The sequence below is a fragment of the Temnothorax americanus genome, unplaced genomic scaffold (genome assembly GCF_048541705.1).
Source record: "Temnothorax americanus isolate GAGA-0224 unplaced genomic scaffold, ASM4854170v1 Scaffold5, whole genome shotgun sequence".
In the NCBI taxonomy this organism is placed as follows: Eukaryota; Metazoa; Arthropoda; class Insecta; order Hymenoptera; family Formicidae; genus Temnothorax; species Temnothorax americanus.
Window position 1 is genome coordinate 7182939 of NW_027509657.1, and position 22820 is coordinate 7205758.

At 35.6% G+C, this 22820-nt stretch overlaps 3 protein-coding genes across 9 annotated transcripts; 1 reads left to right on the forward strand and 2 right to left on the reverse strand.

The window, feature by feature from the left end:
• Positions 1-877: 877 nt before the first annotated feature.
• Ia-2 (tyrosine phosphatase IA-2) lies at positions 878-17468 on the forward strand. 4 transcript variants are annotated; one of them, XM_077417941.1, is made up of 19 exons: positions 878-1016; positions 1089-1308; positions 2752-2853; positions 7390-7443; positions 7691-7751; positions 8057-8197; positions 8684-8765; positions 8905-9005; positions 9468-10060; positions 10122-10283; positions 10440-10480; positions 10559-10726; positions 10819-10945; positions 11069-11136; positions 11449-11832; positions 12007-12228; positions 13336-13700; positions 14032-14085; positions 14153-17468. In XM_077417941.1, the coding sequence occupies exons 3-19, from the start codon at positions 2760-2762 to the stop codon at positions 14418-14420; spliced, it is 2985 nt and encodes a 994-aa protein (XP_077274067.1). In that variant the 5' UTR covers positions 878-1016; positions 1089-1308; positions 2752-2759; the 3' UTR covers positions 14421-17468. The 4 variants fall into 4 exon arrangements, with proteins under 4 accessions (XP_077274067.1, XP_077274066.1, XP_077274069.1 ...); XM_077417940.1 differs by lacking the exon at positions 878-1016 and having other exon boundaries at positions 1036-1308; XM_077417943.1 differs by lacking the exon at positions 878-1016 and having other exon boundaries at positions 1036-1308; positions 10122-10277.
• Positions 15735-18762, reverse strand: LOC143903910 (echinoderm microtubule-associated protein-like 2). Its single transcript, XM_077417982.1, is given in 4 exon segments — positions 15735-18171; positions 18173-18474; positions 18476-18562; positions 18565-18762. Coding segments are annotated over 4 exon segments (825 nt in total). The 3' UTR covers positions 15735-17933.
• Positions 15735-22452, reverse strand: LOC143903902 (uncharacterized). 4 transcript variants are annotated; one of them, XM_077417967.1, is made up of 6 exons: positions 22317-22452; positions 20614-20665; positions 19362-20459; positions 19173-19272; positions 18967-19066; positions 15735-18887 (listed from the first exon to the last, which is right to left on the reverse strand). In XM_077417967.1, the coding sequence occupies exons 1-6, from the start codon at positions 22429-22431 to the stop codon at positions 18832-18834; spliced, it is 1521 nt and encodes a 506-aa protein (XP_077274093.1). In that variant the 5' UTR covers positions 22432-22452; the 3' UTR covers positions 15735-18831. The 4 variants fall into 4 exon arrangements, with proteins under 4 accessions (XP_077274093.1, XP_077274092.1, XP_077274095.1 ...); XM_077417966.1 differs by having other exon boundaries at positions 19173-19281; XM_077417969.1 differs by lacking the exon at positions 22317-22452 and adding an exon at positions 20745-21061 and having other exon boundaries at positions 19173-19281.
• Positions 22453-22820: the final 368 nt, after the last annotated feature.

Sequence of the window (22820 nt, forward strand, 5' to 3'; positions counted from 1 at the left end):
TGTGTATATATAATTCGAATTTGGGTCTAAATATCGGCATTGTTGGCAATCGTAATGATCTCCTCTCTCCCTCACGGCTGCCATTATAAATATAGAAACGGTGCATTATATATAACGCTCGGCTTGCTCGGCATCGCATCGGGTCGAGCTCCACTCGAGCCGTCGAGGAGCGAGGAGCGAGAGCGGCGCGCGGCGCTTCTTCCGGATCCGGAGGTTCGCGAAAAGCGTAGGTCGCGTATATAGCTGCAACAAGTGTTCCCTAATCGATATCGCATATGCCCTCTGCCAAACGCAAAACTCTTCCGACGGCGCAACGCGAACAAGGAGCCCTTCGTCTTTTTCTCATCGATGATATCGTCCTCTTACTTTTTCTTTAGGAGACCTAATATATATATCGTGTTTGGGATACACGGCGTATATCGTAGCTAGGTCATATGGAACAGAATATAGAAAACAAATAATAATGACGGAATAAAGCCACTCGCGACTCTGTCCAACCGACAAAGAGTCGATCCATATGTTTGCCGCGTCACCATATCGCCGGCCATTCCTCTTTCCTCCGTCCTCCGTTCTCTGTCCCCTTACTCCCCTTGCCGGCCTTGCCCCTATTCATCCCTAGCTCTGGCGAAATTAAAAATTCGTTAACGGAGGATGATTATGGCGCGCTTCGTTCAGACTTCGGCAATCGCCTTTTATCCGTCGCGTCGCGACGCGTCGACGACTTCGACGTGGCGCGATGATGCATTTTTCTCACAGGCTGTTCCTCATCCCTATCGTTATCGTTGCGCGTGTCGACGACGGTGTTTTCTCTCTCTCTCTCTCTAGCTCTTTCTCCCTAATCTCCCTCATTGTTTTCTCACGCCTCTCTTTCCCTCGCTTTATCTACGTTATCTACGTTTTGGTTGGCTCGGTTGGCCCCCAGGCCCAGCAGTACCCGGCGGCGCGTGGCGCGTCGCGACTCACGCACGGCGCGTCGCAATCGATTCACGCCCTGCGCGTCGTCGCCGCCGCCTGTTGTATGTACCTCTTGTACCTCCTCCTCGTCATCCTGTCTGCCCTCGCTACTTCGCTACCTCGCTACTTTTCAGTTCCAGTTTCCAGTCGGTGCCAGTCGCTGCGGCGGAACCGGCAGCCCTTTTTACGGGGAGGACATGGTTCAGGAGCTCGCAGTCTCGCAGCCAGGACCGCCAAGTGGTGATCGTTATCTCTCCCGCGAAACAGAACGGTGCGGGTGTTTCTCGTGGTGCGACGCGTACGATATGTGTCGCAGGCTGTGAAAAAGGCTACCCGTTGCGTCACGCCCATCAGGTGAGAAGTGAGAACGGATCTCTCTCTTTTGTATTTAATCTCGTAAGTTTGCAGGAAACTCTTGCTCTTGTGTCTAAAGAATTTTTTATTGTATATTAATTTTCTTTAAGATATTACATTACTGTGTATACGATTGCGCGCGCGTGTGTATAGTTAAAGGGACTCTAGATAAAAATTGATCGGTCGACTTTTCGGTCGCTCTGCCTACGTGCTACCATATTTACAATATTTACATTGCACATTCAATATGCTAAGGGCAAGGGTGAATGAGTTTTTGGAATGGTGAATGGAAAGCGTTCCATTTGCTTTCCATTGCATATTTTTATTTGTCGTGAAAGATATGCAAATTCAAGAGATTTAAGAGATCATAAAATGATCGCACATATTATCGAACTGACATTTCGCTTCCCGTAACACCATAATATATTTGAGAATTAATAATCTGGGAGAGAATTAAAATCGGACGATGTAGTCGCACCCAGGTTTCTTAAGAGGATGTTGATTCGTCTCTGCGAAGATATCCAGGGTGAACGTACATCGTAGTTATAAGATGTTCTGTGATTAAATGTTCGATTGATTGCGAGACATGTAAGCCCGAGTCTAAATAATCGCGGAAGAAAGACGTGGTTCAAGGTAAAGCGGATATATCAGCTAGGAACCGATCGAGGTGTCTAGGACGAAAATCTAAAGATGAAAATAGTCGGCGACATAAAATATTGGCAATTTCTACCTCTTTAATGATTTATCTATTTTCCTTTGTGTGTGTGTGTGTGTGTGTGTCTTCTCTTTTTCCTTTTCTTCTAAAACTAAAAGTAACTCAAGTTCGTACCACTTCTAATTGTAATCGAGTCATTGAAAGTGGCGTGAATTATGCTGTGTGTGTGTGTTGGTTCTTGCTGGATTTACGTTCGTCAATCGAGTGCGGGCACTGTACTCTAGGGCGATGCACTCATTGTCAGGAAGGTATACTTATACTAGCTCTAGAAACTGTTGCTGATAGAAACTAGTCCAAGTGTATTTTCGTATTAAATAATCAATTCGCGAAATAGAACCTTATACGTTACGACGCAATATTTATCACGGAAGCAATGGCAATAACTTTTTAATCTAAAGTTGAAAACTGTAACACAAAACTACTAAAAGAAAGAAATTAACTCATTGCTCGCCGCGCAAAACAACGTATTATAAATGATAATGCAAATGACGTAACCGCGCGTTATGCGTTTTGTGCGTTCTGCGTTATGCGTTGTGTAGAACAAGCATATTATTTACGCGTTAAAATCGCTAAGATTATGGCGTTTGTATTATTTTTCTACGAATACGCGAGAAGCGTAGGGTAATCCGATCCGATCTGATCCGATCCGAAGGCTAAATAGGGTAAATAGAAATTATAGACACGCGAAAGTGGGTAGAGTGTGACCTAAAGCGAATTCACAATTGTAGGAACATCTATGGGCCGTAAACGGTGGTGGCAAGGAGGCTTGGTGGAGCTGCTGGTGCTCTGTATCCTCCATTGCACCGTCGTTCTGGCTGACGGCGATGTCGGTGAGTACGATTGAATATTATTACCCTGCGAATGCAAAAATAATGGCGTTTATGCTTCTGATTGTGCGAGAATATATACTCAATTCTCGACGCGAATATATTACAAGATACAGAAGGAAAGAGGAATATATTATTATTGTGTTATAAATAAGATGTGTCTTTCGATCAACGAGAGGTCTGTTTCTTTTTATAAAATATGTAAATCGCTCCGTTTCTATCTATATTTTAAAAAGTTATAATTTGCAATTGACAAATATTTTAATTTCAAGCTGCGGTTAATAGTTGCCGGCTATATACTTCCTAATGAATCTCTTTTCAAGATTGTGAAAATGCTTCGCTTCTACTCTTTGCATTTTAATAAACGGATGAACTTTAAGTCTCTCCTTAGAATCGATAAGCGTAATTTTTAAAAAGACAGGAAATATATAACGTAATATTTTACACGTTGAAAGCGTTCCACTCGATATGTTTCACTACCCTGCGCGAACTACCTCAGTTATAACATTCCGTACAATCAACTAGAAAATCCTTTGTACATGAAGCGGTAAACGCGACAATATGAAACGAAGGATGAGGGATATATTATACGGAGTAGATGTAACGGCACGCTGAGAAAATGTGATAATATAAATCTACGAATCAACAAAGCTAATGAAATGACTTTCAACTCTGCTACTATTTTAAATGATACGGTATAACTGCTTAATATATCAAAGTTAGTAAATTTAGTAACAAAATTTGATGACTTTTTTATCTGCTTTTTGAAATAAAATAATAAATCTCTTCAAATTTTCAAGTTTCTTTAAATATCTATACTCTGTAGCTTTTATAAGATTTTCAAACTTTCTAAATCTAAAATAAATTAAAAATGAATTTTTAATTTTAAAATATATTTTTTATGTAGCTTTGATCAATAACTTAAAATAGATTAATATTTAGAATATTTTTAAAAATAACAAAATTTACTTCACTTTTATCATTCAATCTTTACTCAATCGATATTTTCGACGATGCTTGAGACGATATTGACATTGAAGTATTAACATCGATCGCATGATACGCCCCAATGTGGTTGACGCCCTATTAACTTAACGCGTGACATTTATACTTCTGTAAGTGTCATGCTGTTTCGCCACATTTATAAAAAGTGCGCTTATTGATTAACAATACGTCGGAAGAAATATAAGAAGAAGCAAGTAAAGTAGCGCTCTACTGTAGTAGCCACGAAAAAAATATTCATTCATATTTATTTACACTTATATATTCATTTACGTTCATTTTTAAAAATAGTCCTATGTCCTATGATGATGAATGCGGAAAATATACGTATAAAAGTGTTACTATATATATAAATAATAAATAATAAAAGAAAATTTTAATTAATTCAGTGATGTGGATATAATGGAAGGGATTCGTTTGTATGTTAAAGTTTTAGTCAACTAATCTTAGTTTTTATGTATACGTGTGGTGTGCATAAAAAAGCTCGACAAACATTTCTAACTCGTAATATCCACCAACTGTTGACGTCAACGGTGAGCTTTCGCGATACTATTATTCCCAGCGCACTTTTAGAAGAAGCCGAGATTAAGGTCGTCGATCTTCATTGATTTCCCCGCGTTATCGTTCCTGGGATACTCCTCCTCATGTGCGTGGCTTATATAAATTCACTCGCCGCTTTCGTAATCCATACAAAGCCTGTATAAAGTTTTCCATGAGCTTGGCAGGATTATTGAGAAACTTTACATTATAAAAATGCGCACCGCGTCAATAGTATCGTTATACCGTTTCTTTTAATTGCGGTAACGATATAACGTATTAATGAAGTAACTGAGAGAAAAATAATATTGTGTTTTATTACGAAATATTGATGACTGTCAAGTTTGAAGAATTTTAAATAATTGTAAGGAAAATTTTGTCAAACCGAAATCGATTCCAAATTGAGATAAATGGACTCTAAAAACTAGCAAGAGAAAAATACAAATTAATACCAATCACATATGCGAAAATGCGAGAATAAATTGTTAAAGATATAAAAGAATTTCTATTTAGCTTTTGGAATATTTCGATTCTTTTATGTGTAAATTCTTTTTAGTCTACTAAATAGATTCTGGCAAAACAACTAAATTAATATGCTAGAAATAATCTAACACTAAATATATTTCGACAAATAAACTGAATTAATATGCCAAAAGAAAATCTCAGACGTGATAAAATTAAATAAAAAATTTATATACATACATACATACATACATATATATCAAAAAGCTCTTTTTCCAGTTTCTTAATTTTCCAATAATTTCCAAAATCTCTCTGTCTCACATTCTTAAATTTTTAGTTAAGAAAATCCGATCCGTAAATAACAGCTAGTACATATTGGATTAAGAATGTAAAAATTTCAAAGATAATTATGCGAATTGTCGTCATCATTGACGCTCTTTTAATTCGGCAATATTTTATCGTTACATACGCGCGCTCACGCACATGTACAGAGAGAGAAAGAGAGAGAGAGAGAGATAGAGAGAGAGAATAGGAGAGAAAAGAAGGGAGGTGTTCGATTTTCGCCCACGACAGCAACTCGACAGTTATCGAACCGTTCATCCCACGCAGCCACCGCCTTCGTGGGCTTCGAGATCTCTCTATCGTATACGCGCGTAATGCCGCTACACTCGATCTCTCAGATCTATCGCGTAACCCTTCGCTTATCTATTTTGTGCTCCTTCCTCTCCCCCTTTCACTCCGTTTTATTCACTTTGCGACACCAGGCAATTCTTTCGCCGCTATTACCAAAGTGCGCATATGTCTATCACACAAGTGCATTTCAATATGCATTGCTTCGGCGTGTTAATTATCTCTTCGACCGAGAACCCTGTCGACCATATCTCCATATATATTTAATCTTGGCATTTTTCCGAAGCTACTTTTTTTTGCATTCATTCATTGAAAAAAAGTATCATATTATATTATATATGTGAGTATTATATATTTAATATTTGATATGTAATATATATATATATATATATATATATATATAGATAGATAGATAGATAGAATGTGAAATGATGTGATCTTTACACTTATATATCACACTGGATATTTATGTGGGTTGTAATTATTTCAATTACAGTTAATCTTACTTATGATTTGTGAAAAACAGGTGGTTTTTCCGCAGCAAGTACTGTATGATATTATAGTTAATTATAGTAAATTGAATTGTACAATTCAAATATGTATTCTTGCAAACGGTTATGAAAATATTATAGATTTTTTCTGCGAGTCACTAAACGTTTCAAATATTGTTTAACTCTTACTCCCTTCTAACACATTTCGCTTCTGCATATTTATATAGATATGCTTATGCATTACGTCTCATTTTATTCCATTCTTTAATCGTTTAGGTTTTTATGCTTTATATTCAAGAAATTTATTTCCTCCTATCAATAATTAAATAAATATATGAATAATATTTTTATTCTTTTTCCAGTATTTCTAGTATTTCAGTATTACCTTATTTCTTCTTATTCCAGATATACTTTCAGATGCTTTATTTAAAGTTTTCTACAGAAACATCCCCCGTAAGCTAGCATAATAGACATATCAAGAAGACGAGTGCTTAAATGTATACTCCATATTTTTGTGTAATCATAATCATATTAAATCGCACGACCGTGCACAATCATCTCGCCTTTTAATCTCTTTCGCATTTTGTCCGACGTCAAGCCAATATAATCAATCACATCCTCATTCTCACAAAGAATTCGATAGTAAATCACGTAATAAGAATAATAATATCTACAAGACAAATAATTTAGTTTTGAAGGAAATGGAATAATTTAATACGTGAATTCACAAGAATAACAATCGGAACAGAAATTGAATGTGATTGAGAAGTTATTAAATATTGTAAAGAACTGATTAAAACTCGTAACAAAAGCTCCGACTCTCGAGTCTCTTCCTTTTTTTCTTTCAAAGTTATCTTATAAGGAATGTTAAAGTTATTATATCTATATAAGTTTTTAGGAAAACGCGCATGACGAATAGAGATGAATAGGGATGCAAATAGGGTACACATGCGCTTTATTTTGTACAGTGATGATATACGAATATATGTATAAGTCACTCATCCGTTCAGAATTATCCGTGATGTTAAACGCAAAGCTATTTCAGGCAATTTGTGTTGCAATTAAATTTAGTCTGTCTCAGACATTTTCAGCGCACCGCGGAATATTTATTCCGTGTTTTACAAGCCGCAACATGACACGCGGCAAGTCGGTTGATTGTTTCACAAGCAAACGCCTTCGTTGCACACCTGTGTCAAAATATTTACGCAATCTAGTAGAATACATGCTTGAATCTGCATTTGACGCGAATACTTGGAATTGTATGTATGTATGTACATACGACAAAGAGCTAATTAATTATTACAGTTTGGAAGCACACACGCACACATACACACCCTCGATATCTAATTCAATATCTCTCTCGTATACATATATAAAGAGTTTCTCTTAGCTCTTGGCATAATTGTTCTGTTTTCAGGATGTCTATTCAGCGAGGATATATGCGATTCCCAGACGGAAAAGTGTTTTGACGGTAATAATTTTGCATAATCTACTTTAATTAATAGTCCTTGATCCTCTTTCATCTTATTACATATATAACGAGAAACTAGAAGCAAATAAAATATTAAAAGTAGCTTTTCGCATTATATATTAAGTTTAATCGATGTTAATTAGTTGTATTAATTATTAACAAAGCTGCAATGCATTATTATTAACAGAATTCAATGGTAACTTTTTATACTTGTACATACATCTGTATCATTAACATCATTTTTCAGATCTGGCATTCGGGAAATGTATACCTCGGTACATGAATTTAGAGAGTGACGATTTATATCGGTAAGTTAATGATAATAAAAATCGTATCCTTAAAACTGAGATATATTTATGGCATCCATGAATTATTCGCGCTGAAATGTCTACATCTCAAATGTCAACACTGTTGTGAGATATATATATATATATCCTCTTTCCGATCAGTTTATTTTATCGCCGGGTCGTCAAATAGTCCCGCCACTTTATCGTCTTTATCGCCTTATTATCGTACACCTACGTAACATTTTAGCGCGATCGACACATAAAGTGTGGCATAATCAATGCGCGTTACTGCGGTGTAATACAACTCTATTCTCTATATCATGCAGATATAATCTTGATATCGGCGAATTGGAGCTGCTACAATCGGTGAGACTGCAATTGATGAGACTGGAATCCGACGGATACAAGTGGAAACATCCCTTTACACAATGTATTGTGCAAACCTTGTTGCATAATCTCCGATACGGGTACATCGCTTTGCTAAAACTTGTAGTTATAAGTCATAACAAACTGAAATTTACCAATGGAGATTTGTATATAAACTACGGCAACAATTTTTCACAATTTTAACGTATAGATTTTAGAGACGTCTTCTTTTCTCTTTTTCTCATCATGTAAAGTTTTTGCACAGTCAGTAAAAGAGATATTGTGCGCTACAAATATGTGTGCTACTGTGTGCGCTTACCAATAATCATTTCTTCAAACCAAATTCTTAAAGAAGGAACGATCAAAAAAGGATTTTAAGTATATATTGTAGAAAAGAATAGAAATTTTTTTATGGCGATAAATACTATTGTCCCATGGTAGGATAAAGGTGGCACTATCCTTTGTATCTGATATGATAAAATTAACGGAGAATAGTTTATAAATTCGCAAAATTTCGGAAAATTATATATGTATGCATCAGCCAATATCGAGTATTTCATAAAACGGAGCTTGTAAACATTTTTCAGACAAAACAATCTTCGTGATTTTCATCTCTGCGAGTATTTGAAGAAACCACGTTTCGATGAACAAGGTGGACTTATTGACGAGGTTAGTATAAATTGTAATCAAACGGATATCGAGAGATTTTTTTCCTGGTAACGTCATCGTTTGCAATTATTTGTTGAAAATACGGAACTGTTGCAATATTAACTCCATAGTAATGAGCCATTATCGATTTTTTTTCCAGATAGTTCCAGCGGTCGCCATACTAAGGATATCTGCGGATAATGAAAATCCTGAGAGTAATTTGGCCGATGTTCTATATCGTCCCACAGACATCGAAGACAAGTAGGTCTCGCTTATCTCGCTTAAAAAGAGATCGATAAAAAATGACACAAGTACATTCAAAGTTTATGTATTAACGTAAGTTATAACAAACATTACAATTAAATCCGGATTTTTGGTTTTATAAAAAGAGTTTTAAGTAATCATTTCATTAATTTTATATTTTACTTTACTATTTGAAAATACAACCAAAAACTTAAATAAAAAATTAAGGAAGATATGAATTATTGCATATTTATTGCTGAAAATAAACTTGTATGTGTATTAAAATGCAATAAAAATAGAATAAAGAAGCTGGAGAATATACTTATCAAATATATCAAACAAGAAACATAATATTAATCAAAAAATACGATTTAATATTTCTTTATTTAATTATTTTAGACTTTTTTTAAACATATGGATTTTCTATGGCGAACAATCATTATTGCCATACAATCGGAAACTTATGAAATGTGTTTACAGATCTGAATACACGAAATGGCGTAGTGGCGAGAGTGATCGGACTTCGGTCAACGATGAGAAATACGACAACGTGTACGGAAAATCACTGAACGATGTGCGCGAACAATTTCATCCGCCCAGAACACGTCGGTTCAGCTTCATCGACGATTATAAAAATGATGTTACCGAGTCACTCGAGAATACTTTGAGAGACGAGGCACTGTCATCCGAGGATGACTATGAGAATACATATGACACACAACTTTTATCCGCCGACGATCTTGAATTCTTACAGAACGAAAAGTCGCCAGATTACACATTGTTGAAGCCCTCCTCCAACGACGAGACAAATGAGAGGGAATACGAGAGAGTGTTCTCTAGGAAGTATAAGCATCGAAAGAAACCACTGCATCTCAAGTTTTCCGATGCCGATGCGAAAAGGACGACGATCAGACGCGACGAGGATCTCGATGTTGATAATAGCGAAATTGATGAAGAGAACTCGGCAGAGATCGAGAGACCTGACGGGGATATTTCTTCGAAAATACGCGGGATGTATACCGAGGGAGGCATTGTGCGACCTACGAAATATAAAATTACATCCGATGCGAGTGGTAAGTTTACACTTGAATAGATTGCTCAAATATATCTTAAATTGAAATGCATCTGACGCAGGAACTGTGCACGATGAGATGTATGACGATGATTTGGATGTGCTTTTATGGAGACGAGAGTTGGATGGTTTTAAGCGCAGGGAACGCTTAGACGTTAAAAAACCTGGACCGCCGTTTTCGACGAATAATTACGCATTCAAAACTCAATCTCCGGCTGGTATAAGTAAAGCATACGTTTCTAACTAGATTTGCGTTTAATTTATAATTTACGACCAGTTTTCCTATCATTTCGAAATTATTCTCATTAATATCTCAAAGATGCAATTCACAAAACTGTCACTTTGTTTCATTTCGATTTATAGTGTTTACGTTTTTGCAGCTACCCTTGACAAAGAGTATTCCGAGACGGATAATCAGGACGTAAGTATAATCGAGCTCATATTTTGCCTATTACGACTGTACCTAGATGGTAGACCTTACAACAATGTCGTATTATAGAATAACGAAGTATATGCACCATTGACTAAGAAGGAATTACCCGGTGATACGTACAAAACGAGCGATGATCGGTCAGAAACTTATAAAAATGTCGATTTAGATTACGTCTATATCGTGTTTGAGCAAGAGTTTCATACATGGCTTGAAGGAGAAGACGTGGTTACTAAGGTAGAATAGAATAGAACAATAATTTGAAATATTCAAAGAAGACATTAATTCTAAGTAGCATTTTGAATAAACTTTTAAACGTAAACTTTCAGGTTGAAGAACTCCTGGGATTGCCTACTGGAACATTAAGAGATATACGAGTGGGCCGCGCGGAAGTAACGTTTAAAGTTGTTCAAAATGACAAAAATTACAATGCGACTGACGTTGCTAACAGTATCGGTATAATAATTTACAAATCGTACTTGTTTTATATGAATATGAGCTCTAATAAAAATATAAATATTACATAAGATGCGAGATAAAAAAATTTCGTTTGCAAAAATAAAATATCTTTTATTTTAGATAATATACGTGGTAAATTACAAAATGAGCTAGGAATTGAAGTTATTCGGGCGGGTATAGGTAATAAGGTACTATAATAAATAAATAAATAAATATATATATATATATATATATATATATCTTATATCACTAAATGAACAGATTAAGAGTCGATTCAGACACAGCTGTGCCGTACCCGTACCGTATCCGTATCTTTAACATTCATCAGAAACATTAGACAAGGAGTCCTATTGTCTCCATCCTTGTCTAATGTTTCTGTCCGTGATACGGTACGGGTACGGCACGGCTGTGTCTGAATTGACCTAGTAATTGTCAAATAAACATAATATTACCTTAATGTTATCTACCAATGTTGTCAATAAAAGTGCATGTTTTTACAGGTTAAACTACCAGCTACTCTGGAAGTAGCCAGAGAAAGCGAGATGAGCAAAAGTTTTTTCGGTGCATTGGTAGCTGCTGGAGTTGCGGCTGCGATCGCAGCCGCAGTAGTCACGCTGATAATTGCGCGTCGCCACGCCAAATGTCGAGCAAAGCTTGCCGGGCTGGCCACTCCGGATCCAGAAGCATCCAAGGATTATCAGGATTTATGCAGAGCGAGAATGCAGGCGAAACAGCCGAGCGAAAAGTTAGAGTCGCCGCGTATCACCAGCTTATCGCGCGAAAACGAATCCAGTAATCTGCCTTCCAATCGCTCCAGCACATCCTCCTGGGGCGAGGAACCTACTCTCTCCAACATGGACATATCGACCGGTCATATGGTTCTCGTAAGCATAATATAAAAAGGGAGAAAAAGATAGTAAAAAACCGTTTTAAAAATTTAAAAAAAATTTAAATATAATATGTCGCAGAATTTTCGTTGCACTTGATCAATTTGACGAGGCGCTCCAATGCTACTTCTCATTCGTATTTTTCACTCTGTATCATACTCATATTTGCAGAGTTATATGGAGGATCACCTGAAAAACAAGGATCGTCTGGATCAAGAATGGACGGCATTATGTGCTTATGAAACCGAACCATCGTCTACGGAGATCGCAGAGAGCGAGTCGAACATCAAACAGAATCGTCCCAGCGCGGCACTTCCCTACGATCACTCTCGAGTAGTTCTGAACGATCTTGCAAACGCCAATAATTCCGACTACATAAATGCTTCCACGATCGTAAGTACCTCTATGGATATATATATATATATATATATATATATATATATATATTGTTTCATCATTCCTTTAATGAATTTTCCTGAAGCCTGAAGATTTTTTTTCAAAACTAGATATGTTTTAGAATCATGTAAATGATTATGATAGTCGTATCCAAAATAATTCGCAGAACACCGGTAAATAATAAGAAAATTATCGCTCTCTCTTTTTCATGCGTATTGTGATTGTGATCTCATAAGGATATGTATGGTATATTACATGTCGGGACTAGTGCCATAAAATATTAGAATATTGTATTAAGTGCATAATGTTGTGTAAACAAACTAAAATTCAGGAGGATATCATGCTTCAATACGCGAAAAATTCAATATACGTGATATAAGAAATAGAAAATTTTCTGATTATTCCATGCAATAGTTGCAAGGTAACTTGTGTAAAAATAAAATAAATATTTTCGTTTTCACGATAACGTTGCTGAAATACGTACGACATTCGGTTTTCCGGCTGCCACACCGCAATGTATACATATAGAAGTCGGTAAGTTTCATAGTTGACCGGCATGTCAAATTGATCGTTTAAAAATCACAAAATCGTTTCTCGACGCAATTTGAAAGGCTGACGCTTGCGATAGATATATCTCTTTTTTAATGCATCGTAATCGTAACATAAGCGGACGAACTGGCATGTTTATCGAGCAAGAGCTTTTATATTTTTTAACTGCACAATTGACAACGTGTCAATCACCGAATTATGTTTAATCCATATATCCGCGTCATAAATGAGAAAAATTCCGAAGGAAGAAGCGAAACTAGCGATAACAGGAATTTAATGGGATCCATTGTTCGACGATTGAAAATTCCCAGGGTTTAAAGTGATCCCGTTTTAAATTAATAGAAAAATATAAGACATGGTTTTTTTTACAGGTATTAAATATGATCTGAATCGATTAAGTTGATCGAAATTTTCTTCTTTTTTTTTCTTAAATAAGAGTCACGAAGTAAACGTCAAACGACTTTTTTCGTTTAATCTTATTAATTGTTTACAATGAGAGAGCGTTTATCGAATGTTCATCGAAGCCGTAGCCGTAATATCGTTTGTTCATTGCAGACGGATCACGACCCTCGGAATCCGGCTTACATAGCTACGCAAGGGCCATTACCGCAGACCACGGCTGATTTCTGGCAGTTGGTTTGGGAACAAGGCAGCGTGGTGATTGTAATGCTGACACGACTTACCGAAGAAGGCCGTGCCATGTGTCATCGTTACTGGCCCGAGGAAGGATCGGAGCTCTATCATATCTACGAGGTACATCTGGTGTCGGAACACTTTTGGTGTGACGATTACCTAGTGCGCTCCTTCTATCTGAAAAATCTGCGCACTTGTGAGACTCGTACTGTCACGCAATTCCACTTCCTCTCCTGGCCGGAGAACAGCGTCCCGTATTCCACAAAGGCTCTGCTCGAGTTCCGTAGGTTCGTGCCGATTTAACTATTTACTAGTATTTCATAAAGAGTGCGTCACTTTTATCGTTACAATATACGTAATTCATTACGTATATTCTATATATATAGTATTCTCTCTATATTATATATATATATTATACAGAAATATTATATACTATCAACAGATTGTTATATCTATACGATAGCGTTTAAAAGATTTAATTGAGAATACTACGTTTTGCATATAGTTATTTATATATTATTAAGAGTCCAAGAGAAAAGAATTTATACGTATTATATTTTACATTGAACATTGTCCAAAAATAACTTTTCAAGTTATTTCGATTTTGTCTCTTTCTAGGAAAGTTAATAAATCGTATCGTGGTAGGTCATGTCCGATAGTCGTGCACTGCAGGTAAGTATATATTTTTATATTATCCAATATAGCGATCGGTGTATTCTCATATTTGATCATCTCACAGCGATGGAGCTGGGCGAACCGGTACTTACTGCTTGATCGACATGGTCCTAAATCGTATGACGAAGGGAGCGAAGGAAATCGACATCGCCGCTACTCTGGAGCATATTAGAGATCAAAGGCCCAATATGGTTGCTACGAAACAACAGTTTGAGTTCGTCCTAATGGCGGTGGCGGAAGAGGTACATGCGATTCTCAAGGCTTTACCCGTATCAAGTGAGAAATCTGTTACGGCTACCGGTTCTTCGCCACCCACGAAAACGGAGCAGTGAAGCTGAAGCTGCGACGCAAATTTAATCCTAAACGGTATAAAACAGGCACCTGGGAAAAACACCTTTTTAATTCTAATAGATTTGAGAAAGAATTATTTTTTCTCATGTTTGTTTACAAGTTTTATGAAAAAATTCAGAAAATTTAATTATTCTCTTAAGCAATTTTTGAAACTCGGTTCTTCATGATTTCAGTATCGTTGTTGTGATGTACGAAAAATCTGATTGTATAATGTGTTTGTCAGCTGTTTTATACTCTTTAGGATTAAAATAATCATAATCGAGACGCGAACGAGAGTAAAAGGTATATATTCTATTGATTTCGATGTGTCATGAAAAAGCTAAATACTTTTACTAGCTGTTTACTACGATGTATCCTACTGGAGTAAAGAGTGAATCAATCGGTTATTTCGTTGAAATTTTCTACACGCTCAGTATTTCCCGATTGACGCACCTTCGCGTAATTGGTTTTAGAGTGCACCAATCGTCGCGAGCTTCTTGTTTCGTATTCTGATTCTGATAGTATTTCCCCAAGATGCGAAAAGAAAGATAGTCGATTTAAATTCCTACGATGAAAAATATGTAATCATGTATAGTCAGAGAAACGTACTAATTTAAATACAGTTTTAATTTAAGTACAATGTGTAAAGAGAAGGAAAGTAAGCGATGTACTTGTATGGTATGTTAAGACAGCTTCAAGCATAATGAATTTATGAATTTTAATATTTTTTTTTACCGCTATGTCGTCAGATGGTACTGTTTTATTACATCGACTAATCGCATAATGTCTCTTTTCGCTCATTCAAACGCGGCCTATTTCAAAGGTCAAGTACCTGTAGACAACAAACAGACAGACGGACACGATTAGGTGTTACTCGAGGCATATGTATCAACAACTGAACGATTATTATACTGTGCGATCGATCGGTGAAACAACGGAACATTTTATACTATAGTAGAGTCTAACTAGCACCTCGATTTCTTATCATTAAACGCGGCCGTTTGAGATCGGAGTTTTATTTGTTTCATCTAAAGATTATATTCAGTATTAATCATGGACTGACGATCAGACTGGCTGCGTTTAACACTAATTATGAATACGGGCCGGGATTTTTATTGTCTGCCGTGGACAAAATATATTGTTTTTTTTTGTAGATGAAAAAGTCTATGGAATATTTATATATAAAATCACATCTCTGTCGGAAATTGTATCGGATTTTAATACTTTATTAAAATTGTATATATCATACACTGGCTCAATCTAACCATAATTATTTAAATTTATTTATAATGTGAAACACATTTTTGCGAAAAACGGGACATTCCTGTTATATTGTAAAACATTTTGCAAAAAGACAAGATTATCTTACGTGTACATAATTTGTGTACACTGATTGAATTACATTAATTCCTACGTGCCCTTCGATTAACGTGCTTTAAAATAGCTTTAAAGGAATGGGTGAATTTTTCGATCTCAAACTCATATTTCGAATTTATTAAATTAAATAATATACAGCGTAAACCAATCAGCTAAGTCAATTGCATGATAACTAAAAGACGTATATGACCATTTATACAGTTTTGGAACATCTACTTCCTAACTTTATTTCCTTCATAAAAAATTCTTAATGTTATATTTTTATTTTATAAACGAGTTGAATTATTCGTGAAAGTATCACACAAATATGAGATTTTATTATACTACAATATCGGGAATATATTTCAAGTACGCGATTGATCGATCGGACAGCCACAAACCATTATATCAATTCGCAAAAAAAAGAAGACAAAAAACTGCGTATATTTGTGCTATGAAATGATCTAGTCAATAGTTAATAAACGTTTTATTTTCCAGTATTGCTATAAGAGAGTTGGTAATGTAACTTGATGTTTTACACTACAGTATTCTGTGTGCGTGCGATTGTTTTGCTGGGAAAAGTATAGCTTGATGAACGTGATGTTAAATGATGCAGATTACATGTAAGCGCTGATAGGAATATTATATTACTATTTTATTAACGTTTGGCGATTAAATTCACATCAAAACTTTTGACATTATAAGTTTACTAGTATTATTTTTTGTGCCAAAAAATGTATTCTATACATATCTGCAACATCTATTTAATTTATCGAGAAATATGAATTTTTAGAAATGAAAATTAAGAAAGGAATGTGTGTAACAGCATTTTTTAATTAAATATATTTTTGGAAGCAATGTCAAAATTGACACTAACAAAGGTATAACAAACTCTTGACCTCTCGAATTTTATCAAATTTTTAATATGTTACAGTACACTCCATTCATTAATACAAGGTACAGTAACTCTGTATAATGCGCAATAATTTATGAAATAATTAATGTTTAAATTTTTCACGTACGAAATTGTTTTAAAATTCTGCAAAATAAAGTTCATTTATGTATTATAAATAAAAAAAATAGAATTATAATGATATTACAAAGAAGTACATACAATTAACAAAAATACAGTAAATGACAGTTAATCTTCGGTGTCAAAAACTTTCAATTTGTCCATCATCAATATTATAGTCATAATGAGTACACGTTTTTGAATGGCATCTATCATAAAAACATTTAAAACACGTTACTAATTTGCGCCAAGCGTTTTTTATTAATGCAACTTCTTCGCATAAGCATAATTTATTTATCATTAATATAAAAAAATTCAACATTAATATTTCAAAAACTATTGCGCATTGGACAGAGTTTACTGTACTTTGTATTAGGTAAATAGAGTGTACTGTAACAACATATTAAAAATTTAGCAACATTCAAAAGTTCAAGGGTTGGTTATCCCCTTATAAGTGAAATTGGTGATAGATTTAAGAATTAATGTTTCACGAGCCTATATAATTAATTGCTTCACAGCTTTGCGTGACGAAAATATTATTTTAGAGGGGATTTTGAAAAGCAGGAACACTAATGTACCTTGAAACTGTGTCAAACTTTGCTTGATCACTGCAACTGAGTTTGATTAGCCTTCTTTAGCACCGACTGACTCACAAAATAAATTCTATATTTTTATGTAAAAAGGGATGACTATATATATATATATATATATATATATATATATATATATATATAAATGATATAATTATATATAAATCTATACTATGTTACCCAATATATACAATACTATATATATGTTGTAAAATAATAAATCGATCTATGTTCAAGCCATGAACGCTTTATATTTCCTTCCCCATTCATATTTTAACATATACATTATATTTAATTGTAAACATTTTAAACGTTTAATATTTATTTTTATCCTAACATTTTTATTTAGAGAAATGGAATACTGTTATATTTATCAACTAATAATACTTAAAATATGTGATTATTGCGCGCAAATATGAAGTATAGACGAAATTCTATTTTGGAATCCAATTTTTTTCTTACTCGAATGATACATGAGCAGAATGAAAATAATCGTAACGGACAGAATCAATTTAGAATGAGAAAGTACCAAAGTATTGTAACACGTTACAATTATATTATACGACTAATAATTGAGTGCCCCTTCCTTCCGAGAGCGTTCGAATTCCACCGAAATGATCCTCAATCTGAGCTTCTTCTCCCGTCAGATTCAAAGACGCGTCAAAATACAAAATCTTACCGTCCTTCCCGCCTCCCGTAATAATGTTGCCATTTTTTAGAACACATATAGAGAAAATCGATTCTTCGTGGAGATTCCTCACTAGCCTTGAAATTGTGTTAGTACCTCGAGCCCATGATGTTGCCGTTGCTGTCGCCGGTGAGGACGTCGCCGTTTTGATTGAAGGCAACACAGGTGACGTACCTGGGCTTATCTCTGCTCTCGAAGATGCCCATACGTTTATACAACATGCCGCCGTTGTCCAGGAGACGATCTGGTTACGTTCCAGTGTGATCAGAGGTCTCGTCGATGGCGCACAAATAATTTCCGCCGTCGGCCTTGGAGAATGACAGGCAGCGAATCGATCCGTCGAATTCGCCATTGCCGATCACGCTGAGAGTCGTCAGGCACACGGAGTTCCATATTCTTATGTGTGGCAATAGCATCCCGGCGATCTGTCCCGCACACTTGTCCTGTGGCGACAACTAATTTGTTAGGATGAATCGCTATGCATTTGACATCGTCCGTGTATGACCTAGGTAATGTCTCTGGCTGGGCTTCTCCATGTTGTACAGAACAACGACTGCCGCGACGAAATATACGATCACACCGGTCGGCAGCAGGTGTAAATTGCTGCGGCAATCGCGGCCGCGATAACCGTAAACCCAGTCGAGCCTCAATTTGCTCTGCGGCAGCGTGCTAACTTTGTGAAGGTCGTAGGACTCCATAATATCTCTATACCACGAGTCGCATTGAAGCTTTGACAATCAGATTCAAATAATGGAATATTTTAACCTTTAATTTTGTCGATAAGTAGAAGACAATGTCTCGGGAAACTCCGGATCCCAAAAACCTTTAAAAAAAGACCAAAAAGATTATATTTTATTATATAACATAAAAAAACAATGATAAAAATAAAATATCATACATACCTTCTGGTGTATTCGGTCGTTCGTATTTGTATCGATGTCGCGAGCATTGATTCCTCCGTTTTTCTAATTCTTCTTTCGGTAGTGACAAACTCTTATAATACTGAAAAAAAAAATTTTTTGAATTACTTTTCAACGGAAAAAAAATTTATATATAATATTCTATACACATATATATTTTTCATGTAACTATTAATATTGCATATTACCTCTCTGCATTCCCAGCAATCCCAGCCATTTAATTTTGCTCTGTCAGCTTTACGTCGCATGTTCAGCTGCTCTGAAACGTCTACCTTTCTTTTTGACAATCTGTAAACACTATTTTCATTAAAATCATTAAATATATATTATATAAAAGCAACTTATATACATTACTACAATTATTAAGCGATATTTACATCTTTTTTTTAGGTGGTTTGTTTTCTGTGTCATCAAAATTTAAATTATCCATGTCATTTTGATTTGCAGTTTGTTCCGCAGGCAGATAAAAAGTTTCGTCTTCGCAGGCAAAATCATTTTGAGCTTCAACAGATTTTTCAATTTGAATATCAGTCTTGTTACGCATCTTCATTGAAGAAAGATAACTTGTGTTAACTTTATCTTTCAACGTATTAACTGCGGTATTCATCAAGGATTCATCATCTTCCATTTGCGTACGAGTACGTTTAGGCGAAGGACGTAACCCGAAATTTATATTTATTATCTCTGGAATAGCACTAGGACCAGGACATTTATTTTTACTTGGAGAATTTTTTTTCATATGTTTTATAGGAATTTTTCTCTTGAGTTTTAAACATCGTCTGACTTTGGATGTAACATTTCTTTGCGTAGGACTGACTTCTATCACATCTTCGGAATTTTCACTAGTGTTGTTTATAGCGCCGATTTCAATAACTGTTGCATTTGCAGCAGCATGTGTCGTAGAAACATCTTGGATAAAATTATGTTCCACATTACGCGGTATATCAGCTGCCTTACGTTTGTCTACAGTTGGGGATATCTTTTCAGTACTCTTGACTGGACAAAATAAAAGTCGAGATTGTTTTAACCTTTTTCCATTTGGCAAAAATGTGGTTTCTACATGGTGTGTTGTACTAATTTCTAATTTGTTGTGATTATGCTTTGAAGAAACGTTTTCAATGCTACGATGTGTCTTATTCATATCTGAGGTTGAGTCGTACGCCGCTTTAGGTGAACGGACAAATTTCTTCGCAAAATTGTTGCCCGCAGTCCTTAGAAATGTTCTAGAGAATACTGGACTTACCGGCGGATTGTTTTCGTCGGTATTTTGGTGAGATTCGCTTACATCTGACGAACCAGTTCCCGCATCGAAATTAAAATGAATAAGATCTGAATTTACCGTATCTAATTCCAGTAATGGGACACTGCTGCTAGTGCTACTTTCTTGCACGTTGGAGTTATTCAAATGGTCGGATATTGCTTTATCCATTGTTTCCATACAAAGTGTCTTATCCGTCATTTGAGATGAAGAATGCCTATGAAACCATATACATGTACGTTATTGATAAAATATGTTTAGAATTTACGTCGTTAAATTGTGTTAGGTTAAATAATAGTTTTAACTTATAATCTGAATTATATAAAAATATGCATGACATAAATATAAGTACATAATGTTTGTAAACTTACACATTACACTGTCCACATTTTTCCTGCAATTTTATGTAATCTTCCCATAAATCTGTAAAACAAAAAATGTATTGAATATTTAAACGCAATTAAAATGTTTTAAAGTTTCGCTAAAGTACATAGAAAATAACCATTTAAATATCTTACTGGTAGCGTTTTATGGCTTAATTTAGACACATAATGCACATGTTTATAAATGGCACACGTTTATAAATCTTGATGCGCTTGCTAATGCTTAGAATTCCTGTTAGTTCTAATACACTTGGCCAACGGACGGTCACTCAAATATTTATTAGCCGAATTTGTTACAAGAGTCTAAAGTCCGTATCAGACTTCCGATTCGAAAAATAGACTTCGATCTAAATCTAAACGCGAGTGTCACGAGTTGCCCGAGCCAAGTCAGTCGGCACGTGCGTCGTGCGTCGAATCAGGGGCTCCGGCTCAGGGGACGGGGACGGAGCTTTTGCCTTTGTTCTTTGCAGTCGGTACTGTCGGTAGTCTACTACTAGTCTGATACGGGCTTATAATTCAAATGATTGACTGCAGATAGCAGCATGAATCAAATATTTTGGCGCTTTTCACGCTTAGTTTCTTCTGTTATTTCTAGAGGGCAGAAGTTTCTATATATAAAAGTTTTCCAAAGTATATATAATAAAGATTTATAACTTGAAATTTTATATATAAATTCTACAATTTCAAAAGTACCCAAGTTCATGTAAAACGTAGAAACTAATGTAGAAATTAAATCCTATAATTGTTATTTTAAAAATATTTTAGCACTCCTATAATATTTAACAGAAAAAAAAAATGTTGGATTATTACTACGTTTACGCGAGCGTTACTTCTGTAGTAACTTACGATACGTCCTTCGCGTGAATATGGCATCAATATTACCGAAAAAAAAGTATTTTTTTCAATGCATGCAAAATTTGAAAAAACGAAAAAAACTTGTTCTTCTATGTTTCGTGTTTATAATAGAAGAAATCCGATATAAAAAGCAAAGGTTATGGGTAAAGCCATGGATAGCACAGAGGCAAGAACAAGGAATACATCGCAATTTTTTTACTGAGTTAAGTCTTGAAGATCCAAACAAATTTTGCAGGTATTTTAAAATTAAAAAATTAAACATTTTAGGTATTATAACTTATAAGAGTAGACGTGATATAAAGTTTTTGTTTTTATTTTGAACAGATGTTTGAGAATGGACACTGCCACCTTTGAGGAGCTTCTTCATAAAGTTGCACCTTTGATTATGAAACAAAATACTCATCTTAGAAAAAATATCCCACCAGCAGAGAGATTATCTCTTACCGTATCCACAGGACACCTGCGGAACATTACAAATTACAATTAAACTATCACGTGATCGGAAACTGTATTTCTATTGGTTTCGACTTTGAGTCAGACGGGATTTTGTAGTAACTTACGATAATTTACTCCGCGTAAACGAGTGATATATCGCAAGTTACTACAGAAGTAACGCTCGCGCAAACGTAGTAGTAGAGAGTTGATACCACAGTGGTAATTATTCAGTTTACATCCCTCACCTCCGATTTTGACGAACTTTAGGCTTATTCGACGCGTTTTTGCACGAAACGAACGACGCTGGCAGAAAAAAGTGTCGCTCTGCCCCGCGACGCGAGATATTAATCGTTAAAGTTGACAGGAATCAGAGGTTATGTAATTATATAATATATACATACTTTGATAATGTTCAAATGCTTTTTGCAAGATTCCAACGTAGCTCTCCATTGCTTTCCTCGCAGTTTCATTGTGCGTTAGAGTCGTTAGACAATTAAACTGCGGAATGAGTGACATTGTCGCTAACGGAGTACGCTTATTGTGTTGTTTCGGAGCAACACGTGTGTCGTATATAGCTGTCGCTGTCGTCCCGCTTCTTCGGCGAAATAATGTCTGCTTAAATCTCGAAATACCGTAAGTGCATTAACACTGTCTATCTTGACGCGAACACGGTTACGGTTTCTCTTCACTTCGGTCAGCTATACGAGTTTTAATATTCACTTGTCAGGTACCGACGCGTTTCAACGGTTTCGACACATTCCTGGACCGCCATAACAGTTCACCGAGTTCACCTGTACATTGCCGTATGTCATGTGTATGTATGTACACATACTATACTATATACATAGATGACTGACCAGACTGACTGATGACGACACACCAAGGCTCTCAGGACCGTCCGTTCG